This window comes from Rutilus rutilus, assembly GCF_951802725.1.
Source record: "Rutilus rutilus genome assembly, contig: SCAFFOLD_59, whole genome shotgun sequence".
Lineage (NCBI taxonomy): Eukaryota > Metazoa > Chordata > Actinopteri > Cypriniformes > Leuciscidae > Rutilus > Rutilus rutilus.
In genome coordinates, this window is record NW_028175471.1 from 137,915 (window position 1) to 165,773 (window position 27,859).

Here is a 27,859-nt window from a genome sequence, read left to right on the forward strand (position 1 = left end):
AATAAAAGAAAATAAATGTAAAAACGTTTTTTTTTTGACAAATTGAGAAAAGGGGAAGACTTGATAGTGTGTAATTGTGCTTAATGTTCAATTACATTAGAATTATTAGAACCATTTAAATTACAGTGGGTTACCATTGTGGAGAAGAGTGGAGCATTTTGTTAGGCTGTGGACTGACTCAATTAATTTCAGCTGCATAGGCTGAAGGAACATGTACATTTTAGCATTTAAGATTGCTACTTGAAAATAGCTAGCTATAGTCTATCAATTCAATTGAGTGTCGCTAAAATAAATGAAATCTTAATGGATGAATGAGTATATAAATATGAATACCTGAATCATGTCAGGGAGCCTTTAAAAATTCACTTTGAGACTACTTAAAGGGGTCGCTTAAAATTACTTCATTCCATGATGCTGAAGTTACATGAACAAATTATGTCTGTTTAACATAACCCAGTAATGGTGTGTCTGCTATTACTCTACATCAAAATCATAAACATATGATTTAACAGAAAATGTCATCTGCTTGGATAATATACAAATGTGTTGTCACCAAAATAGCAACTTTGTCTTTTGTCTCTTAGGAAAAATGTAACACTATACAATAAAGTCCAATTTGTCCACATTACTTAATTAACAGGCTATTTGTTATATATATATATATATATATATATATATAGGCTATTTGTTACACGATATAGGCTGTCATCTTCATTGTTTATTAATCTTCATTGATTTTAGATCATCTTATAGCTCAGGTCAATTAAATAATATTAACAGATACAACATTTGATTTTAATATTGTATTATTAAAAGTTGAAACGAACATTAAGATTAATTTAGAATTATTATCATATTAGTTCATATTAACTAATGCAGTTAACTTATGTTACCAAAAGGAACCTTATTGTAAGTGTTACCATGATTACCTGTGTTCAGTCATATGTTTAGATTACTCCTTCAGAAAGTTGGACCATTTATGGTTTTGTGTCTTTTCTGTCTCTTCCAATTTTATTCTTAATTCATGTCTTCATGAAGTCAGTGGTCATTCATTACCAGTCTAACCTTATGTTTTTAAAGTACCACCTTATGCCACAAGCAGGGTCGGGAACATTTATTGCAAGATAATAAAGCAATGATTCACTCAAGACTCTTTGTTACAGCGAATTTACCATGAAGGAAGAAGGACGATCATTTACAGCATCAATGTTTGTGTAGATCATCTATATCACATGATGTGACGTGATTTTTTAACAAAAATCTTAAAACACTTGCAGGCTTCATGCCCACTTGAACACTTTGGCCAAACTATGGAAATAAGTCATATAAGTAGACAAGTGGTCAACTGCAAAAACTGTAATGGTGTTTTTGGACTGGCCCATACTTAGGAACCATGACAACCATGGAAACAGGAACTAAACACAGGAATGAAAATCAAAATAAGAGTCTTTGAGCAGAAATAAACAAAACTAGATGTGAATAAAGGTCTAAAAATTAAAAATTAAAATACTTGTCTAATCAAAAAAATTACAATTTTACTCAATATTTGTGTGAAATGGATTTTAATTTCATTTCATTTAGGCTAATTCAAGTGTTTTCATGCAAAGAATAAAATTGTCATTACACTGATTGTTGTTAGAATTGTAATTATATATATTATATTATTAATTTAATAAAAGAGCGATTTTAAAGGCCAGCATAGGCTACTGTCAGTTAAGTCCTATTCGGATGCTAATTTTTTCTCATGGGCTCGTCCGGTATTTTAAACATTTACAGGGGTAAGTCGGTGATTTTAGTGCCGTCCGAATCCATAATATCAGTGTTTTTTTCTCATCCAACCCGCGTAAAAATCCCTGGCCAAATAAGTACCTACTGTTTTTTGACAAACAGGTCGTGTGGTAATTTAATTGCCGTCTGAATCCACATCTCTGAGTTTACAAGAAGAGATTCAAAATTCACTGTTTAAATCCTTTTTGATCACTGCCGAGCACCGTAGGCCTACATAAGATGTACACTTCTATTACTGAAATGCTGGAAAGTATTTACAACAACAATGTTTCATCGCAGCTCCACCTCAGCAAGCAAAAATGGGAAAGAGAAGAAAGCACGTAAAAAATTGAAATGGTTATCATGGCAGCAATATATGATACAATTTTTAAATATGTAGGCTAGGCTATTATAGGCTAGTTTGGATTTTTTATTTTTTTATAATATCCCATGAGTCCTTATAAATGCAATTTCAACTATTTCTGAAGTGCTTCTTTTATAAAGAACACCGCTTTCTCACATAATGCAGTGAAACAGCCCCTGCACGAGAGAATAATTGATTCTCGAGCCATCGATATCAACAGATTCAGCACCATCACCATGGACAGCACCGGGTAACGTCACACGTAAGAAGGTATATCTTAAGCTTCCTAAGGTATGGTTTGGGGAACACGCCTAGCAATGGTATACCTTTAGTTAAGTTATACCTTAAGACTAAGAGTCTTCGTAGCGCGCTAAGAGACAACGTTATCGGGAAACTCAGCCCAGATTTCTGCCAAATTTGATGGGATAAAAACTCAAGTCAAAGTCAAGGACCATATAATGTTTCATTCGATGTTGACTGCATATTAAAGTGTGTGTTTAAAGGATAGTTTTATTGAACAGTAACACACAAAAAAAAACATTTAGTTAACATTAAAGGGATACTCCACTTTTTTTGGAAATAGGCTCATTTTACAACTCCCCCAGAGTTAAACAGTTGAGTTTTACCGTTTTCGAATCCATTCAGCCGAACTCCGATAATCAAGAAACTTTGCTGCCGTACCATGGGTCCAGCAGGTGTAATGATATGACGCAGCGCCTGAAAATAGTCCCCAGCTCGGTAGACTATAGGGTCGACTATTTTCAGGCGCTGCGTCATATCATTACGCCTGCTGCACTCATGGTACGGCAGCAAAGTTTCTTGATTATTACGCAGGAATGAGAGTATAGTTCCTAGCCATATCAGCCTAGAAAATCGCAACTTTTCATTTTCTGTCGGTCTTAGTACACGATGTAACTACAGAAGAGTCAAGTTTTAAATAGGAAAAATATCTAAACTCTTTGGTCATTTTTTTGAGAGAGATGCTAATGGTCTTGTCCGATTCAATGATCTATGCTAAGCTATGCTAAAAGTGGTACTGCCAGACCCGGAGTTCGGCTGAATGGATTCGAAAACGGTAAAACTCAACTGTTTAACTCTGGGGGAGTTGTAAAATGAGCCTATTTCCAAAAAAAGTGGAGTATCCCTTTAATGTTATGGAATAACATGCTGAATACTGCATTAAAGTCTCATCTGATAAACTATGGGGAAAGAAAAGGGACACTTTAGATTATTTTATAGAGCCACTTGGGGTGTAGTCAGTGTTACTTCATATCATGTTTATGAAATCCATGTTTAAAATGTGTTGCAATGGAACCTTCTGTTCTGCAATCTGCAAATGTGATTAAACTTCTTTCATGCTATAGCCTACATTCTACACTAATTCTACAGTAAAAGATAATTTATTTATTGTAATGTCTTCACGGCCAGCTTTTGTGAGAGTCTGTAGTAACTGTTTTCTCAGCTGAGGTTCTTTGCTTAAAACACTACTTTTTTTGACACAACATTACTCAACATTAATTTTTCTGGTCAACTGCTCTTATTACAACTTTGTTGATATATTTTGTGAATATATATATTTAAAAATTATAAAAAACATTAAAATCAGCATTTTTGTGAAAGGTTGGATTTTTTTGTTGTATATATTTGCAAATATATAACTAAAATGCCTCTAAAAAAATAAGTTAGATTGTATTCACAAATTATTTATTTCTATAAACCAAATGTTATATAATCACTAACTTTAGAATAATAAATTATTTAAAAAATATGCAAACAAAACCATTAGCAATAAGCACAAATGAACAGGAGTTGTGTGTGTGCGCATGTGTTTGTGCGTGTGTGTGTGAGTGTGTGCGTGTGCGTGTGTGTGCGAAAGTGTTTGTGTGTGTGCGTGCATGTTTGTTTGTGTGTGTGTGTTAAATCCCACCTCTTCAATGTCTACATTTGTTCTGCATTTGTGGCTGATTTTGTTTGCTCTCTCTGCAAAAGTCACACTTGTGTGTGTTTTTGTGTGTGAGAGAGGAAGTTTATTCCACATTGCATTTGTGCTCTAGTACCAGGCCTTCATTTTTTTGTGACAATTTTCAGATTTATGCCAGATTTATTGATTTTATTGAAAAATAAAAAAACATATACATTTTTCAGCTTTCTCATTCATTTTAAACGAAGACTCTGAATGTGTTTTTTTTTTTTTTTTTTTTTTTTTACATACCTTCCGTTCGGACGTTGGGTTCCGTTCGGTTCCTTCCGTTGGGTTCCGTTCGGACCCCAATTGCACTCATTAAAAAACACTGTTTCCTTCATCTCACTTTTGTAACATTATCTATCTAAACACTCACAAAAAAATGGTTCCCTGGGTGATTGTGCACTATATGAACCCCGGGCTTTCGCCCTTGGGTCTTTGGTGTCAGATCTCAGCATGCACGGCGTCTTGCATTGGGTCCCCTAACGTAAGATACTCTTACGCAGTACGAGAGACCTCTCGTAAGAGAACGTACTCGGTTACTAACGTAACCTCGGTTCTAGAGGGAACGAGTACTGCGTATCTTGCCGTGCACGCACACGCTCTGGTTGCTTCAATGATGAAAAGCCAGATATTAGCTGCCTGCGAGCCGTATTTATAGGCCTAGGCCACGCCCGTTTCAGCGGGATGTGACGCAGCGGGCACGAAGCACCCTCATTGGGTCTGGCGTCATGCCAGGCCTCGCTCGATAGGCTGCTGCAGTTGCCGCAGAGCAGCCAATAGGCGCGCGAGCTGTCTCGCCTATGTCTGTATGCTGCCGCAATGCGTTTGCATTATTAAAAAATTAAGGATAATTTTTGGCTTCAATATCTCGCGGAAAAAGGATTTTCCCCTAGCGTAAGATACTCTTACGCAGTACTCGTTCCCTCTACTAGAGAGAACCGAGGTTACGTTAGTAACCGAGTACGATTTAGTGTGCTTCATGTCAACCTTTCTCGCTCATTGTGATAAGCATGCTGGTGATAACCATGCTGGTGGAACACTCTCCCCACCCTCATCCGGAATGCAGAATCCCTGACAACATTCAAAAAACAGCTGAAAACCCATCTCTTCCGTGAGCACTTACCTTCATAAAAAAAAAAAAAAAAATTATTTCCTTTAAAACCTCACTTATCATGCTTATGCTACTCTGAACAATGCCTGAACCTCGTATTCTGAGCACTTCTTGCGTTGTTGTTGTTTTTTGCCTCTTCATGATGACTCGCTTAATTTTAGTCCTAATTTGTAAGTCGCTTTGGATAAAAGCGTCTGCTAAATGACAAAATGTAAATGTAAACTAACCTATGGCAGTCCCACATGCGTCAAAGTAGCCAGAGCAACTTTTCTCTATTTACGGATGTGACGAGACACGCACGTATGAGGGACATGTTCGCAATTTCATGCAAAAATCATCTCGCTCAGTCTAAAATATAAACACTTATAATGGGCTTACCATAGTGAATCAGGGTAAGGCAAAAACACGTTTTGGAAGAAGAATTGGTGGTGTATTGATACATTTTGAACAAAAAAATGTGCATAGTGCACCTTTAAATAATATTCCCTCTGTACTTTGGAAACTGTGGGTTTCCACATCGTATTTCCTGCATGAGAAGACTTTCTTTATCAGTGGAAAGTATGTAGTTTCAAAACCCCCTGAGGTCGGCGGTATCGCCGGCGATACCAGCTCGCTTTTTTTTTATCAGTGTAAAAGAAACTCATAAATACTCTGTTGACTTTGATTTTCCATAGGAGTTTCATACATCAATCGATTCTGTTAAATGTGTATACTCACAATAAAAACAAAGTGTGGTGCTTTTTGCAAAATAAAGAAAAATAAACAGGAAGCTAGGTTCTGCCTTCTCTCTGTCCGTGTAGTCCATTCTGAAACGCGTCCGAAAATGAATCATAACTCAGCGAATACTTCTCACACAGGCATGTGAGTTATGTCTTTATGAAGCTTGAAATCTCTTCTTTTAAATGAAGTAATTTATATAAAACACAAATGTTTTCAACTCATGTAATCCGTTTGAAAGCAAGGAGAGGTACCGTTTTTCCTTCTGCCTCATTATCTTTATAATCAGCTGCGGGCGCCCCGCCCCCGGCGCGATTCACATGTAAATAGTTTAGGTGATCTAGTATGCATCGCATATGCCCCCCGATCAATGCCATAAAAACACAGTTTCTTCATCAGACTTACTGATAGTTCATCGCGTTTTGAGTATGGCACGCTTCTCCGGTAATAAAGACGCCCTTCAGATGATTCTGGACAGCAAGGAAAAATGCACGATACCAGGTTGTTTCCTCAGAGGAAGATTGTAACAGACGACGAACGGCAGCATATTGAAGAGCGAATTCCGCCGAGGACACAATTTCGGAGTAAGTTTTACTTAAAAGTCTTTTGTCTTTTATTTTTCGTGTTCGCATTTATGAGGAAAAAAACAATATTACGTGACAGTTCTCCATTATGGACGCGAGCGCTCTAAGCACTAAAATACTTTCAAACATTCACAGAGACCTCAAAACAGAAAGTACAAATCCTTTCTTTAAAACGAATTTCGTTTTGTATCAATTGTATCTTAATTTTAATAATTTTTTCATTAACAAATTTCCTGGATTTAAAGTAAATATAGGCTAGCAATCACAACATAAGGTCTGAACTGGAGATCATCATGAACCCGTAGCCTACTCGCCTCACATGTCTAAAAATGTTTTAATATATTTACAGAAAGCTGGTTCTAAACAAAACCATCCAAAACAAAAAAAACTATGTAGCCTAATAAATGTGCATTTCTCCGGTGCGTTCACTGTTGCTGTTCCAATGTTGGCTATATTCAAAGTAATGAATAGCCTACATAGATAAAATGTAGGCCTATAATCTTTTTTTTTACAAAGAAAGAGTACACTTGAAATATTGTTGAAATTGTAATTATTGTTGTTGTAACCTTTTTAACTTTGAAATATGTATGATAAAATGTATACTTTAGTTTTTACAAAGAAAGATTACACTTGAATTGTTGTTGTAATTGTAACCTTTTTAATAAAAAAATATATTTACAAGGTAGATGTAAACAAACTATTAAAAGGTAAATATAAGCCTTTTCTTTAAATAATTTTTATTGTGTTTTATTAGTGACAAATTTGGGGAGAGGATAAATATTCCAAAACTGAAAATACAGTATGAGAATTAACTGCACAATTACTAGACATGTTTTCCTTGGATATTATAGGCCAAATTGCAAGCACAATATGTGGAAAAATAAAAAAGAATTGAGATGCTTCCAACTGTTGCTCTTGCATTCTTGTGGCTCAGTGACTCACCTGAATGAATGGCTAATTAAGTATGCAGGCCCCATTGTCTCCTAAGGTGTGAACCACTAAATATGCATGATCTGTGACGCCCACTCCGCATATTGCCTTTCCAAACAGAAAGTGCTTTGCAAAATTCAAATCAATGTATTGTGTTATGTGAATGATTAGGCAGGGTGATTTTCACATAATTTTGAAGAAAAAACACTAGGCAATGACATCTATTAGACAAAAGTCTTATTGGCACATATTTAGTATGTGTTTTATGGCCTTATTTCAGAAACTTTAGTTTTTAGTTTTTTCAATAACCACGCATAAACATTATTCTCTCAAAAATGCAGACATGTACATTCTTGTTGCTCACATATTATGGTAGCCCTGTTTGTGCTAAATAGTGTGTAATTTTTTTTGCCATTAATATGTTTATAAGCAACTGAAAAAAGCACAAATGTCAGGGCATGTCAGAACATCTCAAGGACCCCAAAAACACCTCAGACCCCAGAGGGTTAAAGGTGCAGTATGTAATATTGACAGCTAGCGGTTGAAATGGGTACTGCAGTCCAAATTCAAAAAAATGGAGAGAGTTGTTTCCCCGCCTCCTCCTCCTCAGACTCAACGCGGGTTGATTGATTGAGGACACACAACAGGAGCGATCGCAATGGAAGACAAGGAGACTTACACACTTGTAAGTTGATGAGTTAATTTATCCGTGTTTTTATATGCTCCCGTTCATAGAGATTTTTAGATGGATGCCGAAGATTTTTAAGTCAGGTAGAATCTGTGATCTCGGACCCAGTTCGTTTGCTGGCTTCCATGGCTGCAATACACTGTGTTTCCTGCCAAATGGCAACCCGGGTGTCGAGATACTATTGGGTAAATTGGCAGTGGGCAGGATCACATAGACAGAAACAAAAACCTACAAGGAACGCACATTTCAAAGTAATATAACTGGCTGTAGCATTGTTTTTCAGAGAAACAAGTATGTGAACTTATCACGTTTCCTAAATAATTGCAAACACATGATGTTATTTTTATACTTTAGTACAGTACATACAAACAACATACAGCAGCTTTAAAGGGGTGGTATAATGTCCCTTTTCACAAGATGTAAAATAAATCTCTGATGTCCCCAGGCTGTGTATGTGAAGTTTAGCTCAAAATCCCCCACAGATTATTTTTTACAGCATGTTAAAATTGTTCCCTTTTAAGGGTGAGCAAAAACGTGTCGTTTTGTGTGTGTCCCTTTAAATGCAAATGAGCTGTTGCTCCTGGCACAGAGGGCGGAGCTTCAAGAGCTTGTGAGTGTTAGCAGCTCTGATTACCTCATGCAGACAAGCACTAAAATGTCAGAAACTGTTCGGACAATGATGGAGAGATTCAAGAAGAAGAAGTGACAACATGTAGAATGCAACAGGACATTAGTTGATGAATTTATGTTGCTGATGTGTAGTTAACTATCTTCAAGTATTTGATTAGCATATCCTGTCATGATAATCTATAAATCGCTTGTGTGGGAACTGTTGTAAGATGCCTATAGAGCGACACTGCATGTGAAAAGACGGATGCGACAGCTTGAGCAGACTCTCAAATGTGATCTACTGCAAAAACTCTTCCTCTTCTCAACATGGACTGCGTGTTCGGGGGGCGGGGTTTATGTAAATTTTAGGGTTAGTGATGTCACTATCCCGGGAGGAATCTCGTGTACCAGCCGTTTGTTGTAGTCCTTAAAAAACGTTTTCTTTATAAGCAAATATCTTCCTTTGTTTTGAATTTTGAGCGTTGTAACTTTGCAGATGTTGTTTATGCTCAAACAGCAACATTACACACTAAATAAACTTTGGGTTTCAGTTCTTTTTTTTTTTATTAGTTTTACACAACATCCATATCTCATGAGCCAGCATTCAGTCTAAAAATGGTGTGAATTTGTGGGTTTAAGTGTTGCAGACTTTTGCACCAGTCACATTGAGCACAGAAGCTCCCCTGCATTCAATAGATGTGTCATGGTTAGTTAGTTAGTATAGTTATAGTTAGTTTTATTGATGAGCATTGAAAAAAAGTTAGCAAAAAGTACACAAGAGTACACAATAAGCAATGAATGAGTGTGCAAATGCTAAAATTTTGTCAATACTATCAAACAAACATTCCTGCATTGCTTTTCCTTGTTTGATATGACCTTAAAAACATTATTATTGTATTTGAGTTTATCTGCATATTTTTGTGTTATGGTTTCCATCCTCTTTGAACGAATGACAAACATTTAAGCACACATTGAACAAAGGCTGATTGGTAATATCTCGTCCTGTAGTGCTGCTGGGAGATCGTCAAGAGTACGTCACGTCACTAAGTGTTTAAGAGATCTCGCATAAAGGAAAACATTTTCATGAACTTCTGCTTTTCTTTGACTGCACTGCTCTGAGGTAAGGCTTGTCTCTTGTGAATTTTTAAAAGTATAAATCATAAGAAACATGTTGTAAACATTAAGTTAATGACAACACTTATTTATTTGATAAAGGGTAATACTTTATAAATATAGCTGCAAGCAGGAATTACCGGGGCCAAACGCAAGAAGACGATAAGACATGCCAACATGGCTGGGAGTGTCAGACCAAATGCAACAATGAGCAATTAAAGACATTTTTAAGATGATCTTAGTCAAAATGGGTGAAAAAAATCATAGATACAGTCACTAATAATATGATTTAATGGTTTGTTACTTTTGACCAATAAGTGGCGCAGTTACGAAATTGATGTGATCTGGTCAGAGTGAGGAGACAATGACACATACGCTAGAGGAATTGATTTGGTGATTTGCTATGGTGACAGGATCAGACTCTCCTCTAAATGTGTGCCAAATTTGATAACTTTCCCACAAGCGGTTCTATGGGCTGCCATAGACTCCCAGAGCGGAAGAAGAATAATAAGAACGGCAACGATTTCAATAGGAGCCTACACACATGTGCTTGGCCCCTAATAACGTTCAGTTATAAGTCACTAATAAGTTATGATTATAAATTCATAACTGATTAATAAGTGATATGCTAACATTTTAAGAATGTTTGGTTAATTCAGTCTTGTCATTTATAAATAATAAGTTAATGATTAACTAATCACTTACAAAACATGAATATGCATTCATAATTGATTAATAAGTGGTGACATTTTATGAACGTGTTGTTAATTCAGTTATAAGTCATTTATAAATTATTAGTTAATGATGAGCTAATTATTTACAAAACATGGCTATAACACGTTTCCGTGTGATGAATAGTTTACACTTTAGATTAGGGGATGCAGAAAGTGCTGTAAATGACTTGTATAGATATACAGATCATTTGAAACAGATCAGAAAGATCTCCAAATGATCTGTAACACATTTACAAGTGATGAATAATTTACACTTTAGATTAGGGTATGCAGAAAGCTTTGTAAATGATTTATTAATACGTTCACTCATCATCTATAACAGGTGTTGAACACTTTGTAGTGTGTACTGCAGTGTACATGTTGACTGGTTGACTGTGCACATGATGTGAGCATCAGTTGAAGGTAAAACCAGTTCTGAGGTTCACATTATCATTAGATCCACACACTCCACACAGAACACAAGTGTGTGCTGATGAGTGAAAGGATTTAACATAACTCGCGTCATTTATAAATGTTTATCCACTTCAAAACAAATAAATTACTCTTCTTCAAAATATTGCTTTGGCATACCTGCATGTTTGTGCTTTTGAACACAGACCAGCTTACAACTTCACAATACATCAATAAATGATATACTAATTAATTACTAATAGTTCGTTTATCATTTGTTAATGATTAACTATTGTTTATTGAGATAATGATACTAAAACAATGTTGACATTTATAAGTGATTAATAATGTATCAACTAATGATTTAATAACCATCTACTAATGACCTGTTTGATTTACTTAATCATTTAAAATATTTTAAGATGACTTACAACACATTTGTAAATCGATAACATACCACTTATAAATAATTTATGAATGTAGTCATTTTGGAAATGATCAGCTCATCATTAACTAATATTTTATAAATGACTTGTAACTGAATTAACAAAACATTCATAAAATGTTAGCTCACCGCTTATTACTCAATTATGAACGAATAGTCATGTTTTTTAAATAAGTTCATCATTAACTTATTTATAAATGACTTATAACTGAAATGACAAAACAATCAATACATTTTAGCATATCACTTATAAATCATTTATGAACGTTTATTCATTTTTTGTAAACGATTAGTTCATCTCTAATAACTACAAGTGACTTATAACTGAACGTTATTAAGATATTAACCATGGGAGAGTCTGCAGTGACTGTTAACTTTCTTTAAATCTCTTTAGTTAAACACAGTAATAACACTCAAGCTGAAGGTACAATTCATTGAATTATTTTTAAGAAGTATGGCATCTCTTACCATCTGTATGCAGATGACACTCAAGTCTATGTGCCTTTGAGATCCGGTGGTAAGGATTCAAATGCCATTCTCAAATGTCTGGAGGAAGTAAAGCTGTGGATGGCTGAAAATCTCATCCAATTGAATGAAAACAAAACAGAAATTATTCTTTTTGGTCGCACAGCTGGTAGCCAAATGTTAATCGATCAATTGGGCCCGTGGAAGGGATACTTGCAGGATCAAGTAAAGAACTTGGGAGTCATTTTCGATTCATCCTTAATTTTTGATCGACAGATAAAGACAGTAGTACGCAATTGCTTCTTTTATTTAAGAGCAATAGCAAAACTGAAACCAATTCTCTCAGCCATCGACCTGGAAAAAGTTGTCCACGCGTATATTTTTTTACGTCTAGATTATTGTAGTGCACTTCAAACGCACATTGCCCGCTTGCAGCTAGTACAAAATGCTGCTGCAAGGCTGTTGATGAATGCTGGGAAAACAGACCATGTTACTCCCCTTCTATCTGTGTTAGGTTGGCTACCAATACAATTTAGGATACAGTATAAGATCCTGATACATGTTTTTAAAGCACTACACGGAATGGCGCCAGAATACTTGGCTGAGCTCATCAAGCCCTATAGCGCAGGTGTAAGACTAAGATCAGCAAACAAGTTTCTCTTAACGATTCCCCGTGCGCATCTTAAAATGAAAGGTGACCGTGCTTTTGCTGTTGCTGGTCCTAGATTGTGGAATAATCTACCACTGGACGTTAGATCCTCCTTGAATCTTAATGTTTTTAAGGGCCGTTTAAAACCGTATCTGTATTCTTTGGCTTTTTAAGCACTTTTGTACATGGATGTTGTATGTCTTGGTTTTCCTGTCCTGTTGGTTTTATTGCAATGTACAGCACTTTGGAACTACGGTGGTAGTCTGTAAGGTGCTATATAAATAAACAAACGAACGATTACAGTTGTGGACAGAGAAAAAAAAAAATGTTGTGGGTTTTTTTTTGGCACACAAGTATATTTAGGTTATTTCCTGTTTTTGTCAGAGCTCCAGTGATGTCTGTGTTCCAGAGCATGTCCTTCATCATCATCATCATCAGCTCTGTGTTTCTACACACTCACTCAGGTTGGTCCATATTACACTCAATTTATTTTTTATTTTAAACAATCACATTCAGCAGAACCACAACTGATATGATACACAAGAGATAAAATGCAGGCATGTGATTGGCAGAGGACAAGAAAATGTATCGAGCAAAGACCGTTAAAGCAAATGACGAGAAGACTTTAAATACAGGGCACAAGTCATATGTCATAATTACTTTTATGGTGCTGTGTTGTCCTTTTTAGAGCTTGACTTTCCTATATCAGTGTACTGTACTCTTTTGTTGTATACAAGAGAATTATGAAAAAAATCTTTAAAATCTTTATTTTAAGAAAAATAGTCATTCAGGTTTGGAAGAACATGAAGATTTGTAACTAAAAGGGTGAGAATTTTCATTTTTGGGTGAGCTGTCCCTTTACAACCTTTACCTCTCTAAGGTTTAAATTATAATGCACTAATGTGATTTTATGTTTCAGCTGATGGTGATATCTACTCTGCAGTGATGCCTGAGACAGTAACAGCTCTGACAGGCTCTTGTGTGCAGATTCCTTGTACATTCACCATCTCCAATTTTGAGGACAAACGTATCAAGACAAAATATATGAATGGGATCTGGCTAAAAAAGACATCATATTTTGCTGATGACGACAGTTGTATAGTTTTTAATAGCAGCAAAAACATCATAAGAGGATTTAGTGACATACAGATGACTGGAAACCTCAGTGAGAGGAACTGCACAACTGTCTTCTATAACATCATGATGAATCATTCAGATCTTTACTACTTCAGACTGGAAATGGAGCCAAATGTGTTCAGACTAACGTTTAACCACGATGATTCAAGAAAGACTGTGAGGATCACTGTCAAAGGTAAACGTCATCTCTATTGTCTTTAACATACAGGTTCTAATGCTTTCCTTCACTTGTAAGTCACTTGATAAATGTAATAAATGAATACATTTAAATGTAAATATTATTTACATAATTAACAAACATCACTAAGAACAGCTTCTTAATGACGAGCTACAATCATTTATTTCTGTAGATTCACCACAACCTCTCATCCTTCAACCCACTGATCTGAAAGAAGTGATGGAGAACACAACAGTCAGTCTGAGCTGCTCTGCTGAAGCCCCCTGCCCCAAACAACCTCCTACAATATCCTGGTCCAACATCCCTGAATCTGCCCACATTACAACACAGTTACAGGAGAAACCTGATAAAACCCAGTCAGTGTTTTCAAACATGACCTTCAAAGCTTCATACATGGATCACAGAAAGAACATCTCCTGCACTGCTACATATCCAAGAAAAACATCTAAAGACTCAACTGTGGAGACCACCGTGATGCTACAAGTCCTGTGTAAGTGATTAGACGGCTTACTTCCTTTAACATAGCCCTGTGTGTACTTAAATGCACAAAGTGCTGCTTAAACAGAATTTGGTGTTTAGCTTCCTAGAAATGTCTAATGCACGGGTGTTTTACTGCTTTTCCTATTTATGTGCTTGTGTTTCTGTCAAAGTTTCTCCAAAAGAAACTCGCATCACCTTCGATCCATCTGCTTCAGTCTCTGTTAACTCTAATGTAACTTTGACCTGCAAAAGCAAAGCCAGTCCATCAAGAGAAATGAACTACACCTGGTACAAACGTGGACAGGAGATGCCAATAGCTCAGGGAAAGCAGATTACCTTCACTGGAACTCAAAATAATGCAGGATGGTATTCCTGCACTGCTCAGAATAAACTTGGAAAACAGTCATCGTCAGAGATCCAGCTCACAGTTGAAGGTGAGTTAATACAGTCTACATGTAAAGAACAAGGTCATTTACAGATTTAAGGCAATGAAGATTATATTGAAATACAACATTCTGGTGGAATTACAAGTGTTTCACATCCTATAGGACAAGATGGACACTTTATGCCTCTGATTGCTGGTTGTGTGGGAGGAATCGTGGCAGTTCTCACGCTCTCTGCTCTTGGGTTTTGTGCAAGGTAAAAATATTCACTTTCATTCTGAATTAAACAGTAGTTTTATTACTGTTATGCCTTTTTTGAAACATCCTGTTTTAAGATATACTTTGCATTTTTCTTGTTTAAGCATCAGTCAGTTAAAAACTGATTCACTTTTGACTTCATATAGTGATCAAACAAACTATTAGAAAGCGCTTCAGTCATGCACATGCAATATATTAATATTACATTATTCTTAATTTCTTCTCATCTACCAGGACATAGAAAATTGAAATTATTTTGTTTATTGTCAAGTGTATAATATTCAATGTCAATATTGACGCAAATGTGAAGATATTGTTTATAACCATCAAACATAATGGTATTTTTCATAACATGCTTTTTTTCTGCTCTTCAGAAACGATAGGTGATCCTTTTTTACATGTATTAAGAATCCCACATTGTTTTACAGCATATTTCTGTTGTCATTGCCAATTTGCACTTGAACCGTTTGAATATAATTTTTGCCACTGCAAAAATAAACATTACGAAAACATTTCGACCTTCCTTCTTTATTAGGAGAAAGATTTTCAATGAACCCAGTGCCAATGAAAAGAATCGTTCTGGTCAGGTAAATTTAGTTTATTTTTGTATAGTTTTGTGTAGAAATCTGGTTCATAATAGTTCAGTTTTCTAGACATTTCTTATTTATTGATTCATCAGCTTGTTCATATTTATGACCATTAATTTATTAAAAATTTGTTTCTTTATTTTTTCCAGCTAATTATGTGAAAATATTTTGCACATAAAACATGATTGTAATCTGTTTTCATTGTGCACAGGTTAAAATCACAGATGTGGATTATGTCAACACTGCCAGTGACATCACGACCAATGAAATTTCTGATGATGAAACACTGATCATCTACTATGAAAAGACTGACATCTCAGAGCAGCAGAACTATGCATCACAGAGACACTCTTCAAGCATGATGAATACACAGAAGTAGAGTACAGAGTATCTTAGGGTTTGAAGGTTCACTTAAAGCCAATTCACACTTCACCGACAGACGCAGTTTCCCCTGTTGAAATCCGTTACTGTTCGCCGCTTGTTTTCAATCATTCAATCAGTGTTTTTGAGTCGTGGAATGTCTTGAGAAGTGATGTACTGTAATCTGGTGATTGTCCGCGATGGACGCTGTCTGTCAGTGCAGTGTGAGTTGACCTATACAGTGGGTATAAAAGGTTTACACTCCCCTGATAAAATAGCTGAATATTATTTTTTATTTTTTTTATTTTTTCAGGAAGCTCTTAAGAAAAATGTTTAACCCTCATACGGTCCTCATTTCCACTTTACATAAGCTACTGTATGAAAAATATATATTTTTTTTAATTTAATACAAATTATATGTCTTTTTTTTTTTTATGTTTACTTCTAAACTATACATTTATGCTGTGTTTTGGCGGATTCAATTGGGGTCAGAACGGAACCCTAAGAGGGTTAAGGAAAAAGCAAACCTAAAATTACCTGGCTGGTTGCATAAATGTGCACACTGTTTGCGATTAACTGAATACATAACTTCAAACTCTTACTTAAAAATCATATTTTAATGATGCTGATTAACCCTGAATAAAATCATCGCTTTCTGGGTTCTGTAAAATCTTTTTGGCCTTCTTGCTGAAGCCATGGCCCACAATGAGCTTACAAAGGATGTGCGGGATCTCATTGTGAAGAGGTACCAATCTGGGGTGCGTTTCCCGAACAACGACGTAACTCGCTGCTTAACTATAGTACAATGCATCGTTGAAGAAATCAACTAGCTACCCAGCAAACATTTGGACGTTTAATGACCGTTGAAAAGACGTCCGTCCGACACGTCCCGTCATGGTTGAAAAATAGTTCCAAAATGAAAGTTGAACGGACGTCTTCGACGTTATCTGACCGTGAATTCCACGTCTATTCTGCGCGTCCCTGGACGTCTAAATGCGTCGTCATCTGTGTGTTTAAATGTGTTGCTGCATAATTTAAGTGTATAGGAGGACCAAGATGGCCGAGTAGGTAGACGCTTACTGTCGAGCTGTGCAACCGAAAAACTTTGAATACGGTTAAAACAACCTTTCTGTTTGGACCTTGTAATCATTTATAGTGCTTAACGCTAAAGGAACTTTGTGAGGAGGATTTAACCTTTGAGATGTCGACCCGCGAAAATAAAAGACCGCTGAAAAACCCAAGAGCAAAGTTGACAATGCCAACAGGTGATGCTAGCCACGCCGCCTCAGGAGGAAACCCTCTAATTGATAACATTCATGACTACACGACTGGCTCGGTGACTTTGCCAGTAATGGAGGATCTTACGGAAGAATTTCCTCCTCTGTCCCTGTCACCCAGACAATCTCCAGCTCCTAAAAAGCCGATGCTTTCTTCCAAGGTAGAAGACATAGATGTCGTCGCTTCCCTGTCGAAACTAATAAATGAAAGAATGGATGGGCTGGCGTTGCAGCTAGATGGTGTAAAAAAAACTGTGGACTTCGCGTGTGAGGAGATAAAAGATGTGAAAAAACGAGTGGGCACTCTAGAAAACAGGATGACTAAAGAGGAGAGTCGCATACACACACCAGCAACAGATCTTCGACCTGGAACGGTCGGAGGTGGAATCTGAGGCTCCTTGGTGTCAAAGAAAATGAAAAGAATGATGTCCGCCAGATTGCCATCGAGATCTGTCAAGCCGTTTTACCTGAATGCAAAAACCGCATCCGTGACACCGTTGACACTGTGCATCGCAGCGGCGCAAAGCTCCCTAACAGCAGCAAGCCCAGACCGATTCTCATTCAATTAATCTCAAGGGTGACCAGAGATAGCCTATGGAAAGCTGCAAAGACATCACAATTTCTCAAAGACAACCACTGGAAGTTTGCAGAGGATCTCTCAAAAGAAGATAGAGAACGTCGGAACAAGTTATGGCCCATCATTGAAAAGGCTCGCAGCGAGGGCAAGAAAGCTTACTACGTTGGATGTCGTGGATTCGTTAACGGGACAGAAATCTTCCCATCTTCAGGATAACCAAAGGTGGTAGCTTACATAGGCTAGGTTTCGCACCGGAGTAAAGATAGTTTTGCGGTTTGATATTCTTTATTATTTTGGCTATGGTACCGCCGTGCGGTGTCGTAGACATGCAAATAATATCTAATTTCGTTATTCATGATTTGTGAATTTGTGTGACGCGGCCCTCCGGTCTATTTTTTTTATACTGACTTTTATTTTTAAATTGCGTATAGCTCCAAAAGTCGGTCACTGAACCCAGCTTCATCTTGACCTGCTTGATTTGTGAATTTTTTCACAGCAAAGCTCATGTCCATAAGCGGTTTGGTATGTCCACTACAGGAAGTTGGAAAATAGCCGTTCTTTCACGTTTAACATCAATTTATAATAAACACACAGACCGCTGGTTTACAAAAACACTTGTTTTATATTGAGCTTCATTTGTGAAAACATTTACAGTGCAGTTTGGGCCAGTTAACCCTTCCCTTAGTGTTTAAATGGCCCACTCTGATTTGTGAAAGGTTCCACAGTGCAGTTTGGGTCAGTTAACCCTTCCCTGGGTGTTTAAAATAACCATTCTGATTTGTGAAAGGTTCCACAGGTCAGTTTGGGTCAGTTAACCCTTCCCTGAGTGTTTAAAATAACCATTCTGATTTGTGAAAGGTTCCACAGGTCAGTTTGGGCCAGTTAACCCTTCCCTGAGTGTTTAGATGTCCCATTCTGATTTGTGAAAGGTTCCCCAGTTCAGTTTGGTCAGTTAAACCTTCCCTGAGTGTTTAAAATAACCACTCTGATTTGTGAACGGTTCCACAGGTCAGATTGGGTCAGTTAACCCTTCCCTGAGTGTTTAAATGAACCATTCTGATTTGTGAAAACTTTCACAGTTCAGTTTGGGTCAGTTAACCCATCCCTGGGTGTTTAAAATAACCATTCTGATTTGTGAAAGGTTCCACAGGTCAGTTTGGGTCAGTTAACCCTTCCCTGAGTGTTTAAAATAACCATTCTGATTTGTGAAAGGTTCCACAGTGCAGTTTGGACCAGTTAACCCTTCCCTGAGTGTTTAAAACAACCATTCTGGTGTGTGAAAGGTTTCACAGTTCAGTTTGGGTCAGTTAACCCTTCCCTGAGTGTTTAAATGGCCCACTCTGATTTGTGAAAGGTTCCACAGTGCAGTTTGGGTCAGTTAACCCTTCCCTGAGTCTTTAAAATAACCATTCTGATTTGTGAAAGGTTCCACAGGTCAGTTTGGGTCAGTTAACCCTTCCCTGGTTGTTTAAAATAACCATTCTGATTTGTGAAAGGTTCCACAGGTCAGTTTGGCTCAGTTAACCCTTCCCTGAGTCTTTAAAATAACCATTCTGATTTGTGAAAGGTTCCACAGGTCAGTTTGGGTCAGTTAACCCTTCCCTGGGTGTTTAAAAAAACCATTCTGATTTGTGAAAACTTTCACAGTTTAGTTTGGGTCAGTTAACCCTTCCCTGAGTGTTTAAAATAACCATTTTGATTTGTGAAAGGTTCCACAGTGCAGTTTGGCCCAGTTAACCCTTCCCTGAGTGTTTAAATTAACCATTCTGATTTGTGAAAACTTTCACAGTTTAGTTTGGGTCAGTTAAACCTTCCCTGAGTGTTTAAATGGCCCACTCTGATTTGTGAAAGGTTCCACAGTTCAGTTTGGGTCAGTTAACCCTTCCCTGAGTGTTTAAATTACCCATTCTGATTTGTGAAAGGTACCACAATGCAGTTTGGGCCAGTTAACCCTTCCCTGAGTGTTTAAAATAACCATTCTGATTTGTGAAAGGTTCCACATGTTAAACACTTAAACACATTTAAACACTCAGGGAAGGGTTAACTGGAACCTTGCACAAATCAGAATGGCTAATTTAAACACTCAGGGAAGGGTTAACTGACCCAAACTGAACTGTGGAACCTTTCACAAATCAGAATGGTTAATTTAAACACTCAGGCAAGGGTTAACTGACCCAATCTGACCTTTGGAACCTTTCATAAATCAGAGTGGTTATTTTAAACACTCAGGGAAGGGTTAACTGACCCGAACTGATCTGTGGGACCTTTCACAGATCAGAATGGTTCATTTAAACACTCAGGAAAGGGTTAACTGGCCCAAACTGCACCGTGGAACCTTTCACAAATCAGAATGGCTAATTTAAACACTCAGGGAAGGATTAACTGACCCAAACTAAACTGTGAAACCTTTCACAAATCAGAATGGTTCATTTAAACACTTGGGGATGGGTTACCTGACCCAAACTGAACTGTGGAACCTTTCACAGATTAGAATGTTTCATTTAAACACTCAGGAAAGGGTTAACTGGCCCAAACTGCACCGTGGAACCTTTCACAAATCAGAATGGCTAATTTAAACAGTCAGGGAAGGGTTAACTGACCCAAACTGACCTGTGGAACCTTTCACAAATCAGAATGGTTATTTTAAACACTCAGTGAAGGGTTAACTGACCCAAACTGAACTGTGAAACCTTTCACAAATCAGAATGGTTCATTTAAACACTCAGGGATGGGTTAACTGACCCAAACTAAACTGTGAAAGTTTTCACAAATCGGAATGGTTAATTTAAACACTCAGGGAAGGGTAAACTGACCCAAACTGATCTGTGGAACCTTTCACAAATCAGAATGGTTATTTTAAACACTCAGGAAAGGGTTAACTGGCCCAAACTGCACCGTGGAACCTTTCACAAATCAGAATGGCTAATTTAAATTCTCAGGGAAGGGTTAACTGACCCAAACTAAACTGTGAAACCTTTCACAAATCAGAATGGTTCATTTAAACACTTGGGGATGGGTTACCTGACCCAAACTGCACTGTGGAACCTTTCACAAATCAGAATGGTTCATTTACACACTTGGGGAAGGGTTAACTGACCCAAACTGACCTGAACCTTTCACAAATCAGAATGGTTATTTTAAACACTCAGGGAAGGGTTAACTGACCCAAACTGACCTGTGGAACCTTTCACAAATCAGAATGGTTATTTTAAACACTCAGGGAAGGGTTAACTGACCCAAACTGAACTGTGAAAGTTTTCACAAATCAGAATGGTTGATTTAAACACTTGGGGATGGGTTAACTGACCCAAACTGAACTGTGAAAGTTTTCACAAATCAGAATGGTTCATTTAAACACTCAGGGAAGGGTTAACTGACCCAATCTGACCTGTGGAACCGTTCACAAATCAGAGTGGTTATTTTAAACACTCAGGGAAGGTTTAACTGACCCAAACTGAACTGGGGAACCTTTCACAAATCAGAATGGGACATCTAAACACTCAGGGAAGGGTTAAATGGCCCAAACTGACCTGTGGAACCTTTCACAAATCAGAATGGTTCATTTAAACACTCAGGGATGGGGTAACTGACCCAAATTGAACTGTGAAAGTTTTCACAAATCAGAATGGTTATTTTAAACACCCAGGGAAGGGTTAACTGACCAAAACTGACCTGTGGAAACTTTCACAAATCAGAATGGTTATTTTAAACACCCATGGAAGGGTTAACTGACCCAAACTGACCTGTGGAACCTTTCACAAATCAGAATGGTTATTTTAAACACTCAGGGAAGGATTAACTGACCCAAACTGACCTGTGAAACCTTTCACAAATCAGAATGGTTCATTTAAACACTTGGGGATGGGTTAACTGACCCAAACTGAACTGTGAAAGTTTTCACAAATCAGAATGGTTCATTTAAACACTCAGGGATGGGTTAACTGACCCAAACTAAACTGTGAAAGTTTTCACAAATCGGAATGGTTAATTTAAACAACCAGGGAAGGGTTAACTGACCCAAACTGACCTGTGGAACCTTTCACAAATCAGAATGGGACATCTAAACACTCAGGGAAGGGTTAACTGACCTAATCTGACCTGTGGAACCTTTCACAAATCAGAGTGGTTATTTTAAACATTCAGGGAAGGTTTAACTGACCCAAACTGAACTGGGGAACCTTTCACAAATCAGAATGGGACATCTAAACACTCAGGGAAGGGTTAACTGGCCCAAACTGACCTGTGGAACCTTTCACAAATCAGAATGGTTCATTTAAACACTCGGGATGGGGTAACTGACCCAAACTGAACTGTGGAACCTTTCACAAATCAAAATGGTTATTTTAAACACTCAGGGAAGGGTTAACTGACCCTAACTGCACTGTGGAACCTTTCACAAATCAGAATGGTTCATTTAAACACTTGGGGATGGGTTAATGACCCAAACTGAACTGTGGAACCTTTCACAAATCAGAATGGTTATTTTAAACACCCAGGGAAGGGTTAACTGACCCAAACTGACCTGTGGAACCTTTCACAAATCATAATGGTTATTTTAAACACTCAGGGAAGGGTTAACTGACCCAAACTGACATGTGGAACCTTTCACAAATCAGAATGGTTATTTTAAACACTCAGGGAAGGGTTAACTGACCCAAACTGCACTGTGGAACCTTTCACAAATCAGAATGGTTCATTTAGACACTCGGGATGGGGTAACTGACCCAAACTGAACGGTGGAATCTTTCACAAATCAAAATGGTTATTTTAAACACTCAGTGAAGGGTTAACTGACCCTAACTGCACTGTGGAACCTTTCACAAATCAGAATGGTTCATTTAAACACTTGGGGATGGGTTAACTGACCCAAACTGAACTGTGGAACCTTTCACAAATCAGAATGGTTATTTTAAACACCCAGGGAAGGGTTAACTGACCCAAACTGACCTGTGGAACCTTTCACAAATCAGAATGGTTATTTTAAACACCCAGGGAAGGTTTAACTGGCCCAAACTGACCTGTGGAACCTTTCACAAATCAGAATGGTTCATTTAAACACTCTGGGATGGGGTAACTGACCCAAACTGAACTGTGAAAGTTTTCACAAATCAGAATGGTTAATTTAAACACTTAGGGAAGGGTTAACTGGACCAAACTGCACTGTGGAACCTTTCACAAATCAGAATGGTTATTTTAAACACTCAGGGAAGGGTTAACTGACCCAAACTGAACTGTGAAACCTTTCACAAATCAGAGTGGGCCATTTAAACACTCAGGGAAGGTTTAACTGACCCAAACTGAACTGGGGAACCTTTCACAAATCAGAATGGTTAATTTAAACACTCAGGGAAGGGTTAACTGGTCCAAACTGCACTGTGGAACCTTTCACAAATCAGAATGGTTATTTTAAACACTTGGGGAAGGGTAAACTGACCAAAACTGACCTGTGGAACCTTTCACAAATCAGAATGGGACATTTAAACACTCAGGGAAGGGTTAACTGACCCAAACTGACCTGTGGAACCTTTCACAAATCAGAATGGTTATTTTAAACACCCAGGGAAGGGTTAACTGACCCAAACTGAACTGTGGAACCTTTCACAAACCAGAATGGTTATTTTAAACACTCAGGGAAGGGTAAACTGACCAAAACTGACCTGTGGAACCTTTCACAAATCAGAATGGGACATTTAAACACTCAGGGAAGGGTTAACTGACCCAAACTGACCTGTGGAACCTTTCACAAATCAGAATGGTTATTTTAAACACCCAGGGAAGGGTTAACTGACCCAAACTGACCTGTGGAACCTTTCACAAATCATAATGGTTATTTTAAACACTCAGGGAAGGGTTAACTGACCCAAACTGACATGTGGAACCTTTCACAAATCAGAATGGTTATTTTAACCACTCAGGGAAGGGTTAACTGACCCAAACTGCACTGTGGAACCTTTCACAAATCAGAGTGGGCCATTTAAACACTCAGGGAAGGGTTAACTGGCACAAACTGCACTGTAAAGGTTTTCACAAATCAAGCTCAATATAAAACTAGTGTTTTTGTAAACCAGCGGTCTGTGTGTTTATTATAAATTGATGTTAAACGTGAAAGAACGGCTATTTTCCAACTTCCTGTCTAGTGGACATACCAAACCGCTTATGGACATGAGCTTTGCTGTGAAAAAAATCACAAATCAAGCAGGTCAAGATGAAGCTGGGTTTAGTCTTCTAAGTGACCGACTTTTGGAGCTATACACAATTTAAAAATAAAAGTCAGTATAAAAAAAATAGACCGGAGGACCGCGTCACACAAATTCACAAATCATGAATCACGAAATAAGATATTATTTGCATGTCTACGACACCGCACGGCGGTACCATAGCCAAAACAATACAAAATATCAAACCGCAGCTCGCGCCAGTTCTAGACACGGTGAAAGTTTCCTGATTGTGACGGATGGCCGAATTTACATGACACATTATGAATGAGCATTATAGTCTGCGATAGATACATTGCCAAAAAAGAAGAGAAGAGGATAAAAGGGGATAAAGACAGAGGTAAAGTGATGTAGTGAATGAACAGTTTATCTAATTGCATAGGAGTAAGATACTATAATTTCATGGCAGTTATTTTTACCTTAAACTTAATGTTAGCAGTTGTTCTGAGTTCTCCAGAGGCCCCAGACTGTGTGATTTTGTAACAATCATGTCAGTTTTAAGACGCATTTTTTATCATCACTTTTTTTTATTAATGTTTTACTTTACAGTTGTGCAGTTTTGGGGGGGATACAGTACAGACCAAAAGTTTGGAAACATTACTATTTTTTATGTTTTTGAAAGAAGTTTCTTTTGCTCATCAAGCCTGCATTTATTTGATCAAAAATACAGAATTTTTTTTAAATATTGTGATATATTCTTACAATTTAAAATAATTGGTTTTCAATTTATTATACTTTAAATTATCATTTATTCCTGTGATGCAAAGCTGAATTTTCAGGATCATTACTCCAGTCTTCAGTGTCACATGTGACATCCAGTCTATGATCCTTTAGAAATCATTCTATATTCTGATTTATTATGAGTGTTGGAAACAGTTCTGCTGCCTAATGTATTTGATGAATAAAAGGTTAAAAAGAACTGCATTTATTCAAAATAAAATAAAATAAAAATTCTAATAATATAAATCTTCTTTACTATTTTTATAGTAGATAAAATTTATAAAATTTATAAAATTTAAAATTAATATTTTTTTTTATCAATTTAAGGCATCCTTGCTGAATAAAAGTATTGATTTATTTCAAAAAAAGAAAGAAAAAAATGACTGACCCCAAATTACTGACCAGTAGTGTATATTGTTGTTACAAAAGATTTCTATTTTTAAAACATTTTCTTCTATTTATTTATTTATTTATTTATTTATTTATTTATTTATTTATTTATTTATTTATTTATTTATTTATTTATTTATTTTACTTTTTATTCATCAAAGTATCCTAAAAAAGTATCACAGGTTATGAAAGAATATTAAGCAGCAGAACTGTTTCCAACTTTGATAATGAATCATCATATTAGAATAATTTCTAAAGGATCATGTGATGGAGTAATGATCCTGAAAATTCAGCTTTGCATCACAGAAATAAATGATAATTTAAAGTATAATAAATTGAAAACCAATTATTTTAAATTGTAAGAATATATCACAATATTTAAAAAAAAATCTGTATTTTTGATCAAATAAATGCAGGCAGGATGAGCAGAAGAAACTCCTTTCTAAAACATTAAAAATAGTAATGTTTCCAAACTTTTGGCCTGTACTGTATATGGCATTTTTTAAATTTATTTACTATATATTTATTTACTATATATATATATGCTAAATAATCATGAACACAATGACGGGGTGAAATGGGGGGGGGGGGTCGTCCCCATCTCTTGATTGTTGCGCAATACCGATCTAAATTTTCTCATACAGTAGGCCTATAACATTACAATATTTCATGAATGCAAGCCGCAATCAGTCTATAGCCTACATGAACACACACACGCACAAACCTTACACCTTTTTATAATCTGATATGCTCAGTGATGTAGTGGTGCCTGGAGAAGTGGGTATAGCCTACTACACTTAATTTATGCCCCCAATATTTTTTTAAGTCAAGTCAAGTTTATTTATAGTATAGCGCTTTTCACAATACAGATTGTATCAAAGCAGCTTCACAGTATTAAATTAAAATAATACATCAATGTTTGTTTCTAGTGGAAAACGTCCACGTTTGGTAATGCTGATCAATAGTATTGTTGATTGATTAATTAAATTAAATATCCCCAAATATTAAGCGTCCCAGCAAAGGATGAATGTGTTATAAAAAGTGACATGTAAGACTAGTATTGAATATTAGTTCCCACCAAAATGGGCCAGTATATTTGCACATTATCAATTAACTTTTGCTGATTGACTTCATGGAGAAAGGCTTCATCATTATGAAATTAATATAGCCACAGAAGAGGTGCAGTTTTTGCAATTAATACTGGCCCACAGACTATAGGAAGAGACAACTAAATAATTATGAATTTTGAGTGACTATTCCTTAGTCCATCCACACATGAAATTAGGACAACTATTCAAAGGATCACTGCATCACTCTAGGTGCAGGGCCGTACGCAGGGTTTTCTAAACACAGAGGTTAAAAAAATGATCTTGCTAGGGGGGTTCGGGGGCATGCCCCCCCCCCCCCCCCCCCCCGAGAAAATTTAGATTTTCCTGATCTCGACATTTGCATTTTAAGGTGTTTTGAAGACCAAAAAAAGGGACAACAGTAGCTTTAAAAGTATGTCAATGGGCAGTAGCATGAAGTATTTTTTATCAGATAACAGATTCTTAAACATGATGTCGCAATGAATGATCCACACTACAAAATGGAAATGCAGAATGTTTATGCTTATTGTTGACAATACACAAATCACATATTCAAAATGGGAATGGCCTTATATAAGAAATGATTCAAGGATTATTTTGCATAGATGTTACATTTCAAACAAATGCCAATGCAATATCATATGTTATAGCCTAGTATTCGTAAAGCAATAGGAGGTTGCATTGGCTAAAGTTGTTTGGATGCACGTTGTTTTAACAAGGAGAGTCAAAGTTGTGCATTACAATGCAGACATGACAATAATTGGCACCAATCTGGCGCACTTACAAGAACAATCAACTGAAAAAATGCCATGTATAGCCTATCTGGAGACTGGCACGCAATCAGTGCACTTGTAAATGAGAGCCTGCAGTATGACCGATCGTGGTGTGACAATATCAGCTGCATTTTGTTCGCAGATTTAGTCGCACAAACAGCGCAAGCTGCTCGTGACAGAACGGACACCGAATGAATGACACTTTAAATTAAGTAGAAAATCTCAAATGAAGATCTCGGAACTCCAGCTTACTTGTCTTTGTTTTCAGATCATCCGCGCTTCTTCAGCAGTGTAGAATGTCACAATGACATTCCAAAGAACAGGGAATCTGCCAAAAACTGATGTGAAAACAAGATGAAAACTTATCAAGGAGGCTGGCAAGAGACTTACAGTAACATTAAAGGACCTTCAGGAATATCTAACAAAAAATATCAAACATATCAAATAAAAAACAAAACAACATCTGAGCCCATCTAATGTTGTCAAACCCATGAGGTAAAATTTTGTATGAACAGATGATTCAAAATTTAGCTTTTAGGCCACTAAACATTTAAAAAGCTTGGACAGAGGAAATAGTTCAGATAAAGTTAACTATGGATAGTGTCAAATTCCAGACCATTTTGGCACAAAACCTGCAGGCCTCCATTCAAAATCTTAAGATGAATAGGAATTTAATCATAATAACCTCATACACAAATCTTATCACAAAGCATTTTGGGGTTCTGAAAAAGCTAACTTTTGAAAACAGGATTTAAAGTGCACGTTTTTAGAAACGATACTGTTATCATCTCTGTGCAAAAAGTCTCAGAACAATACTTTTTTGGAACAGTTATACATTTCCATCGAGGCAGCCGTAAACAGCCAAAATAGTGATGTTTTTGAAAAAAAGTAAATATTTCTCCCA

At 36.8% G+C, this 27,859-nt stretch overlaps 1 protein-coding gene across 1 annotated transcript; it reads left to right on the forward strand.

Moving 5' to 3' along the window:
* Nucleotides 1–9,743: 9,743 nt before the first annotated feature.
* LOC311285729 (sialoadhesin-like) lies at nucleotides 9,744–16,211 on the forward strand. The gene is made up of 8 exons (XM_084435764.1): nucleotides 9,744–9,856; nucleotides 12,917–12,996; nucleotides 13,452–13,844; nucleotides 14,020–14,337; nucleotides 14,498–14,761; nucleotides 14,876–14,966; nucleotides 15,504–15,555; nucleotides 15,767–16,211. The coding sequence occupies exons 2-8, from the start codon at nucleotides 12,927–12,929 to the stop codon at nucleotides 15,932–15,934; spliced, it is 1,356 nt and encodes a 451-aa protein (XP_084291890.1). The 5' UTR covers nucleotides 9,744–9,856; nucleotides 12,917–12,926; the 3' UTR covers nucleotides 15,935–16,211.
* Nucleotides 16,212–27,859: the final 11,648 nt, after the last annotated feature.

Excerpts from the sequence above, each read along its gene's own strand:
- LOC311285729 (XM_084435764.1), top strand. The coding sequence starts at position 12,927 with ATGTCTGTGTTCCAGAGCATGTCCTTCATCATCATCATCATCAGCTCT. Across the intron at positions 12,997-13,451 it reads GTTTCTACACACTCACTCAG|CTGATGGTGATATCTACTCT; the intron begins GTTGGTCCATAT and ends TTTATGTTTCAG. Across the intron at positions 14,338-14,497 it reads CGTGATGCTACAAGTCCTGT|TTTCTCCAAAAGAAACTCGC; the intron begins GTAAGTGATTAG and ends TTTCTGTCAAAG.